Genomic DNA, 10,500 nt, shown 5'->3' on the forward strand with positions numbered 1-10,500 from the left:
TGCCACTGTATTAAAAAATGAAGAAGGTCCAACTATGTGACATTCTGGAAAAGGCAAAACCATGGAGATAGTGATTGCCAGGGCTTAGAGGATGTGGATGGATGAATCGGATTTTGTAGGGCAGTGAGAATACTCTGTATGACACTATAATGATAGATACATGTCATTATACATTTGTCCAAACCCACAGAATGTACAACACCAAGAGTGAACCCTAAGGTAAACTATGACTTATGATGTATCAGTTTAGGTTCAATGACTGTAACATCAGGTACCACTTGGGTGTGGAACGTTGATAGTGGTGGGAGGGTGGGAGGTCCAACAGAATATATGAGAAATCTGTGTCCTTTCTGCTCAGCTTTGCTGTGAACCTAACACTGCTCTAAAATTTAAAGTCTTATTAATGACAACAACAAAAATAGATTATTATCAAGGAAAGATACCATAGAGGGATTTTGAGAGACCTATACTGTATACATTTTTGGCAGCTGTACCTGTCCAGCCTTTAATGCCTTAAGAATGAGATAGGGTGTCATCTGGAGCAAAACTAGCTGCTGGGGAAGATAAATCACACAGTCCAACAGTAGGCTGATTTTGCAGGTACCTAGCCTAAACAGCTCTTCCTCACCTCCAAAGCCAGAATGATTCCAGTACCTTTAAGTTTACTCCCAAAGAGAACATGGTCTGATCTAGGACCAGCCTTATTAAACTACAGTCCATCTAACATTATAGATCAGCATGGGCCATGGGAAGGAATTAGACTACAAAATTAACCAGGGCTCAAAAGGGCCTTTCAGAGTCAGCCTCGTTCCAGACTAAAATCAAGTCATTTACATTCAAGAGGGTCTTACATGCCAGGTTCTGATTTTAGGCCCTCAGAATATAAGACAATACAGTTGTCCCTCGGTATCCAGGGTGCCAGGAGCCCCTTCAGATACCAAAATCCATGGATGCTCAAGCCCCTTACATAAAATGGCCTAGTACAATGAATATAATGGGCTCTCTGTATCTGTGGGTTGCTCATCTGGGGATTTAACCAACCACAGATGCGGAACCTGATGATAGGGAGGGACAAGTGTACTACCTTATATTTGTATTGTGCTCTGCAGCTTCAAAAGTGTGTCACATTCATTATCTCTTTACAAAAGTTTAATCATCCATTCCTACTTTACAGGTGAGAAAATTGAGGCCCACAGAGAGGCCCAAGTTGCCTCTCCTTATCATGTCTTCTGTTTTTAAGCCCTTTGTCTCTGCACTATATAATAGCTGCTGCCAGGGCCTATCCTGGCCAGAACTGCAAACCTAAAACATACCGAGGTTTCCTGGGATTGTGGTCCAAGGAACAGCCAAAAACCTGGTAACACTGATGGTCACACTGCCACTCAACCAAAGAGAATTGGAACCATTGTAGATCTGTGGTCCGTTTTTCCCAGAGCTGAGGCTTTGTTGAGGAGGAGGCTTTGCTTCTCCTCTTGTATAAGTTCTGTTCCAAGTTGGGAAGATCGGGGTTAGCTCAGCTGGTATCATGAAGCAATATTTCAATCTGAATGGGTACGTGGGAGAAGGGACTAATACATGACATATGATAATGGGTAGGTTTCCATAATATTGGATAGGAAGAAAGCTATTAAAAGTATGGCCTTGGCCATTGACGTTTTGCAGGTTGGGAAACATAACCACTATTTTCTTGGTAGTAAAAAGGAAACAAAATGTAACTCCAATCTATTTTTAAACAGGAATCTATAGCATAATGTAGGATCATATTCTAGTAATAGATTTAACAACCAAAATTTCCTCTCCTTGGAGGTCAACATTAATAATTACTTTGGTCTCAGCAACATAAAAGAACCATGGTATTGCTTTTTGTGTGCTTTTGAAATGATGAAAAAGGAAATATGTTGCTATTAGTTACTGTTTTTACTTTCCCTTTGTAGGCTGCCGTCTCACCCTGTGAATGAACAGGTAACTGAGTCTCCTGTCCTAAAACACCTTGTATAAATAGTTGGCTCCTGGACCATGCCTAGCTGTACACAAGGCAGCAAGGGAGGTAGATGAATGCATACAGGCCTCTGCTTCCCATCCTTTTAATAATATCCTAAACAAACATGCATTTGGCTGAAACGCTCACAGGAAGTAGCACAGTTTGGAGCAATTTACTAAGTAAACAGCAGCTCTTAACTTCCTATCTGAGATTCTCTTTGACATACCACGGGACCTGAGAGCTCACTGTACCTCCCTTTCCCTTAGTCTTCCCTTACATAAAATGAAGAGAAAAAATACTTCTTGATCACTTAGAAATAACCAAACATTTACAAATATAGTGGTAGATGACAACTCCATGAGAAAACTGATAAATGCTACGATGTCTGAGTCACTGCTCTCGTCTATCTATTAGGATATAATGATGCCTACTCCCTCCATTCTTGGTGATAGAATAAGACAAGAGGGATGGGGCTTCCTTTTTTTAGCTTTTTACGTTTATATACATGAATTTTCTTTATATAGATAAAATCACGTTACTTTATTATAAAAATTAAAAGAGCACCAAGGATAATGATAGGATTATCAGAGTTGTATATAAGGTGGTGAGACTGTATGTAATTTGTTTTTCTAGTTTCCAGATAGCCTGTAGTGTGATTATGTTAATTTTGTAACTAAAAAATGCATATTCTGAAAATACTCGTCTTTCCGGGGCTAAGGGAAACTAACCGGCTCACTGTGTGGTTTAGGATCAGCCGCTGCCCTCCGAAAAGCCACAGATGTGTCAGCTGTGCCAGGAAGACTGCAGTCTAACAAAGGTAACAGTGGCGAGAAATGAACAGGTTCTTCACAGGGACACCCACTGCACCACCAGCCGCTTCTCACGATAGGGACTTCGCTGTATAGAGTGCAGAGAGTGGGGAGAAAAGCAAAAGGAGCAAGCACTTAGTGTGTACCTATTTTTTTCAGTCCTATTAAGTCATGTTAGTAAGTCCCCATTAAAATATTAAATACAAATTATATAAGTAATTTAAAACAAACATAAATTTGTAAGTAAATATTTATTGAGTGCCTACTATGCAGAATGTACTATTCCATGTGCCGGAGAAAGAGTAATGAACAAAATGTAGACCGAGTCCCAAGTCCTTGTTCTTGTTAAGCTTGTGTCCCTTGTGCCATCATTATATAAAGAACCTTGGGCTCAGAGGTGTCAAGTGCATTATCCCAGTTACTGAAAGCCCAAATGCAACCTGACTCTGGCTCCAAAGTCTATACTCCTTCCAGTACTCCATCCTGCTTAGTACAGAGAAGATAGGTTGGGGGCGGGGTGGGGGGTTGGGTTCTTTGGTTCTTTGAATTATTTGGGGAAACAGCCTCTGAGAGGGAAATGAGCTCTTTCTCCACCAAATCACTTGTTCTCCCCTTGGATCCTCAAGGGTCTCTGCCTAAACCCCTACCCAGCTTGTTATCCTAGAGTCAGCAGGGTGAAGGAAGCATGCAGGAAAAGTAAGTGTCTTTGACAGCCAGAGCTGTGCCTTGTTCACAGTAGGATCCCCCAGCACCTAGTATGGTACCCAGCTCATAGTAGATGCTCAAGAAATGTTATAGACAAATGAATGTCAGAAACGAGTGCTTAGAAGAGAAGGAAACGTGCCCAAATTCTGGGTTACAACCTGCATGCCACCATATGTGATCCTGCTAAATTTTAACAAGCAAAATTGTAGCATGACCTAGTCTTAAATTAGCAGAAGCAGATAAAGATGAACTGCCTTTATGGAATTGGAAGTTGTAATTAGAGAAATATGTTCCCAAACAGAAGAAGCTGCTAATCTAATTCTGGCTTTTCTTTTCTAAGCCATGCAAACTAACTGCAATATGTCAGAGGAAGATTCCTCCCAGGCTTTCAAATAAAAGTGACCCCCCCTAGCTCTGCTGCACCCTCAGGAAGATGAATTGTTTGGGGAAAAGTAGCATTATTTATGGGGGAAATCATTCTTCACAGCCTTTAAATAGGGACCCTTGGAGCTATGTGTGCACCAAACCTATCACAGCTTTACCAGTGGCACTGCCATAATGACCCACATGCTGTCCCACAGTTTGGCCACTAAAGACTCAAAACGCTTAATAAAAAGACTAACTTCCCAATAAAAAGGATGCAGGAAGCTGTGCTCCTGCTGCACTGATAACCCCAAAGGATGTGCTTGTAGAGCATCATAGGAAAGCACTGAGCACATCAGTGTATTAGAAATTATACTTCCAGTTCATGCTCAGCAAAGTTTTTAATCTTATGTCAGTTACCCAACCCTACCCATGGCTAGGTCACTGCCTGCCTTATTTGAAGTATGCTTGGGTAATTGCAAACTAATTTTAGAATTAGCCCACCTAAAGCTGAATATAAATTAAAGTATATATTATAAAGATAAATAATTATTGTAGTATCTGTTCATTTGCATTCTGTGGAAATGCTTCTCTTCATTTAAATCTAAGAACTAGACTGTATGCTTCTTTGTAGACAGATTGTTTAGTTAGATACTGTGTGGCACACAGCACACATTCAGCCAGTATTTTACTAGACATTGAGCATCTATCATATTTGGCCTCTTATATCCCATGCATCCTTATGCCCTGCTCTTCTGTTACCCACTTGATCTCCCCCTCTCCTTGTAGAATGTGTGTAAGAACTGCAGAGGAACCTTCTGTAATGCCTGCTCAACAAACGAACTGCCTCTTCCTTCAAGTATCAAGCCTGAGCGAGTTTGCAATCCCTGTCATGAGCATCTGATGAAACAATATTCCAGCAGCCCATTGTAAGACTGGAGGCTGAGATCTGGACCAAAATGTCCCTACCTGTGTTAGATGTCAGGATCACCTAGAGCCCAGACTTTAGAATCAACTCAAGAATTGACAGGAATGATTTAAACACACCAGGTCCAGGGAGAAAAGGCAGTGGTTGGCAGTACTGGAATTTTGCTCATTTTCTCTAATGACTGTATGAATAAAAGTTACTCAGTTGAGCCTCTCTCTGCTAAATCTAAACAACCCCACTTTGGAGCATTTGGAAGGGCTGTTCATTTTTATGAATAGTGATAATACTACTGAGGTGGATGTTATAGGAGAGATGGTCCTTGGCGGATAAGAATAAAAAGGAAAACGATCATCCCTCTGTTACATTCTCAGATTCTAGAGGAAAAGATAATTGTTAACTGAGATCGAAATGACAGATGTTACATATTTTCCCAGATGCTGCTAGACACAAACATTATTTCTTCTTTACCCCCACTAACTACCTCTTCTTTAAAGTATCTCTATCAAACTGTGAACCCAAACTCAGGGAAAATAAATTAAAGAGTAATATAAATTTTGAATGTACTTAAAACTATTATAATATATTATCGTTTTAGGACCAGAATTTTCTAGTTCTGGCCTACATGTGTTTTCATTATCAGAATAAGGAGCAAGAACATTTGCTGTTTTTCCACTTAGTGACTTCAAAACTAAATATCTGCCCTTTTCAGAATCCCCTACTACACAACAAGCCAGCTCTTCCCCACTCCCTCTTTTCCTCTCAGTCATGGAAATTATAAGGGGTTTTAAAGATAGGGTTTGACTTTTGCAAGTAGGAAGTATTGAAGCAAAGCTATGTCAGGTGTAAAGTAAAACAAATTTAATTTGTCTTGGCTGAGAATAATTAGCTTAGAATATTTATAAATTCTTTTGTGAATAAGAGATCCCTTATTCCAGGCTCAGATTCAGAACTGGTAGGCAGGTTTCTTGGAAAGTAAGATACTTCAACATCTCTTAGTAACAAACCCTTGGGGGAAAAAGAGGGAAGTGCATTCAGCAGGGGAAGGAAAAGAAATGGTTTATGCTCTTTTGATTATGTTACATGTGTCTAGATTGTTTGATTCCAGTTAAGACCTAAGAAGATATGATTCTGTAAGTGGCTTAGAATTATGGGGTAGAAACATCCTGGAACTATGATATTTGATAAATTCTGTCTCCTGAAAAGGGTTACAGCCCAGAAAAAGAGTTGTTATTCCAGAGGTCTGACCTGTTACTTGGTGAAGCTGAGTTTTAAGAGTACTAGGGAAAAATAAAATCTAATAATTCTAGCCTCGTTTGTGGTCATTTTTTTCCCTTTAAATAATATTTATTTCTTGTGATTCTTCATTCTCCTTATTTTTTACCACATATATGTGCCAGCACTGTTCTAAGTGCTACAGATAATGTGGGGAATTATCCTGAATTAGCAAAAGTTATTTTATAATTAATTTTGAATTAAATTGAAAAGAGGCCACATGGAATGTAAGGAGGAATAAGTAATTAACCACTTGAGATTTGATTTTGAAATGCACATAAGCTATATAGCATTTCGTTTTTGTTTTTTTTAATAAAACAAAGCTCCAAAGATCTGTTATTAGTGCAGCTGCCCACAAAAGCAAGGGGACCAAGTCATGAATACTTCAACTTAATGTTAGGCCTTTCTTCCTTAAAAACTGTGCTTTCCACCATTTAGCATCACCAAGAATAACATACTTAGGAATAAACTTAACCACAGAGGTAAAAGACTTGTACACGAAAAACTACAAAACATTGCCAATACTACCTAAAACCATCTACAGATTCAATGTAATCTCTATCAAAAATCCCAATATTTTTGGCAGAAATAGCATTCCTGTAGAACCTCAAGGGATGCCTAAATAGCCAAAACAATCTTGAAAAAGAACAAAATTGAATGTCTCTCACACTTCCTGATTTCAAAACTTACTACAAAGCTACAGTGATCAAAACAGTAAGGTACTGGCATAAAGACAGACATAGTGACCAATCGAATAGAGAGCATAGATATAAACCCCCACATATATGGTCAAATTATTTTTGACAAGGGTGCCAAGACTATTCAATGAGGAAAGGAAAGTATTTTCAAAACTGATGTTGGAAAAACTGGATATCCACATGCCAAAATTATTAAAAGGGACCTTTACAACATATACAAAATTAACTCGAAATGGATCAAAGATCTGAACATAAGGGCTAGAACTATAAAACTCAAAAGAAAACACAGAGAAGAGAAAGACTCATGACATTGGATTTGGTAGCAATTTCTTGGATAAGACACCAAAAGCACAGGCAACATAAGAAAATATAGGTTGGGCTTCATCAAAATTAAAAACTTGTGGAGAAATTGGAACCCCTGTGCACTGTTGGTGGCAATGTAAAGTGTTACAGCCACTGTGGAAAACAGTATCGTGGTTGGTTCATAAATTAAAAGTTCCATTAATACAGCAGTTCCACTTCTGGGTATATACCCAGAAATGAAAACAGGGACTCAAACCAATTATTCATACACCCACATTCATAGCAGCATTATTCACAATAGCCAAAAAGTGAAGCGACCCAAGTGTCCATTGACTGATGAATGGATAAACAAAATATGACAGATACATATAAGAGAGTAGTATTCAGCCTTAAAAAGGAAATTCTGACACATGCTACAACATGGATGAACCTTAAGGACATAAGTGAGATAAGCCAGTCACAAAAGGACAAGTAGGTTTCCACTTGTTTGAAGTGCCTAGAGCAGTCAAATTCATAGATAGTAGAATGGCAGAGATGAAGTAAAATGGTGGTTACGAAGGACTTGGGGAAGGGGGAAATGGATACAGAGTTTCAGTTGGGGGAAGATGAAAAAGTTCTGGTGATGGATGGTAGTGGTGGTGTTTGCACAATATGAATGTACTTAATGCCACAAAAATGTACACTTAAAAATGATTAAAATGGTAAAGTTTGTTATGTATATTTTACCACGATTTTTAAAGTACCATGCTTTCCAGTCAGATACAGAAAATAATTAGATATGTATGTGTATATGGCTGGTACACAGACGTAAAGCCCCATCTGCTGAGAGGGTCTGGAAGTCGACACCCCAGTAGCACTGGGCACACCCAATGCCCAATCTTTCATTAGAAACCAAACCTTGGTTTCTAATATCATTCTCCAATAAAAGGAACCAGGACCCCTTGGAGAAATGGCTGATTCTCAAAGGGATACAGGAACAAGCTAAAAGCTCCCAATAAGTAAAGCTGAAAAAATGTGAGCAGAATAACACAGAATAGGATTATTACCCAGAGTATAAAATACCTACGAGTCCATATTAATATAAAGCATTAAATAAATGGTGAAGAAATGTCATCTCTCCTATACAGAAAAATTCCAAATAATTTACGTAGCTACTATTCTTTCAGGTAAGTGGAGCTTACCTCCCCACCTCTTGAATCTGGGCTGTGCTTAGTAACTTCGAGAAAGGAGACTATAGAAAGAGAAAAAAGGAACTTTATAGTAACCTAGGAGACACTATTTTGGTCAGGTGATCAAAATTCACATGGTCAGTGATAAATCACGTTGATAACATGAATCCTTGATAAGATGAATGCAGTGAGAATGACACCTTTGTATTCTTTCTCTGCAAAACCAACAACCCCAGTCTAAACATGAGAAGAACCTCCAACTGAGGGACATATAACAAAATATCTGACCAGTACTCCTTAAAATTGTCAGGTCATCAAAAACAAGAAAGACTGAGGTTAAGGAGACACGAAGACTAATGTAATGTGGGATCCTGGAATGAAAGATACTAGGGAAAAGCTAATAAAATCTGAATGAAGTCTGGAATTTAGTTAATGGTTATGTACTAAAGTTAGTTGTGACAAATATATTGTAGGAATGTAAGATGTAAATAGTAGGGAAATTGGGTGAGGCAGAAGTAGGAATTCTACTTTTGCAACATTTTTGTATATCTCAAGCTATTTTGAAATAAAGTTTATTTAAATTTTAAAAATTGTGCTTTCATACTCAAAACAACTACCGGTCTGACCTAATAGAACTTGACTAAACTCCCTAAATGCAGTTTATTTCCAAATAGAATCTGAGAATTTTCCTCAGCATGAGGATTTTAAATCAGATTTATAGCTCAGCACAACGTCCTTGGTTCATTCATTATTTACAGTCAAGTTATAAAAATGTATGATGATAATTTGAAAAGACACATGCACCCCAGTGTTCACTGCAGCACTATTTACAATAGCCAAGACATGGAAGCAACCTAAATGTCCATCAATGAATGGATAAAGAATGGAATATTACTCAGCTATAAGAAAGAATGAAATAATGCCATCTGCAGCAACATGTATGGTCCTAGAGATTTATCAAACTGAGTGAAGTAAGCCAGACACAGAAAGACAAGTATATATCACTTATTAGTGCAATCTAAAAAAAAAAAAAAAAAAAAAAAAAAATAAACCAACAAGGACCTACTTTACAGCACGTGGAACTATACTCAGTATTTTCTAATCACCTATATGGGAAAAGAATCTGAAAAAGGATAGATATAGATATGTATAACTGAATCACTTTGCTGTACACCTGAAACTAATATAACATTGTAAATCAACTATACTTCAATTTTTAAAAAAAAAATTTAATGGAAATAAAAAACACCTAGTAATAAAAAATAGTGAAAGTCAGAAAAAAAATGTATGATTTAAATTCTTAAAGGGAATTTAACCATTCTGTAAAAGGACTCCAGGTATGGCCTAATGATTTTGAAGTACCTCTCAGGGCCCTCGCCTAAATTACAGCCTCATTTCAGCTTTGCCCAAGAGAAAATGTAGCCCTTTTTAAAGAATTATATTTCAGAAGTAAGTGGCATGTTTTGATATATAGTAAAGCATCTTTTTAATAACTTAGCCTAATAACCCCACAAATGTTCTCCCAGCTCAAATCTTAATGATTCTTAGACATTTGTTAGCTTGGGGATTGTCAATTATTGAGGTCTTCTATTTTATTCTCAACATTCCTGAGGACAGTTGATTTTGTTGTTAACACATTAATTACTTTTGTATAAGAGATTTTGCAAGCATGTCAATCTACCAAATCAGAAATCAAGGATCTGACAAGCACAGTTTCTATACCTAGAATAAAAGACAAACTTTATTCAAAGACAGCATATCATCTTGAAATGTAAACATAGTTAAAAATAGAACCAGAGACCAACTGTAAGCAGTGCTGAGGATGTCAGATTCCTGAGTTAATAACTAAGCTTGGTAAAGAGAGAGGACTCAGGACTCTAATGGGTAGTGGGGTAGAAAGACTGAACAAGTCTCCAGGCAGCAGTACTACCATGCCATTTTGGGGCGCTGCTTTTCAGCAGATTAGGATCATTCATATTCAATTATAAGGTCTATCACAAATAGTTTACTCCTATATATTAGAGCAGGTTAAAAATTAGCCCAATATTATCACTTGTGTTCCCCCATTTGCTCTCTTGAGGGGACAAGAAATGGATGGAATTACAGCCAGCCTATCAGAAATTCTGAGTAACTTGGTTTCTCAGTTCTGGTCTTTATTCCCAAATGTCATCAAGTGGCAGAAAGGCTGAGAGCCTCTTTATTTCAGTTAGAACCAAGCACGTTTTGGGATCACAAGTCTTTGAATATACTTGTGAAGTTTCACAGGCTTCAA

General features: G+C 37.9%; 1 protein-coding gene across 3 annotated transcripts in view; it reads left to right on the forward strand.

The window, feature by feature from the left end:
- Positions 1 to 6,092, forward strand: part of RUFY3 (RUN and FYVE domain containing 3) — an 81,276-nt gene extending 75,184 nt beyond the window's left edge. For all 3 annotated transcript variants that reach the window (XM_024754055.1, XM_024754056.1, XM_024754058.1), the window contains 3 exons: positions 1,935 to 1,962; positions 2,730 to 2,798; positions 4,648 to 6,092. In XM_024754055.1, the coding sequence (XP_024609823.1) occupies positions 1,935 to 1,962; positions 2,730 to 2,798; positions 4,648 to 4,791 (241 nt within the window). In that variant the 3' untranslated portion in view covers positions 4,792 to 6,092. The remainder of the gene's footprint in view (positions 1 to 1,934; positions 1,963 to 2,729; positions 2,799 to 4,647) is intronic.
- Positions 6,093 to 10,500: the final 4,408 nt, after the last annotated feature.

The sequence above is a fragment of the Neophocaena asiaeorientalis genome, unplaced genomic scaffold, assembly GCF_003031525.2.
Source record: "Neophocaena asiaeorientalis asiaeorientalis breed wild unplaced genomic scaffold, Neophocaena_asiaeorientalis_V1.1 scaffold148, whole genome shotgun sequence".
NCBI lineage: Eukaryota > Metazoa > Chordata > Mammalia > Artiodactyla > Phocoenidae > Neophocaena > Neophocaena asiaeorientalis.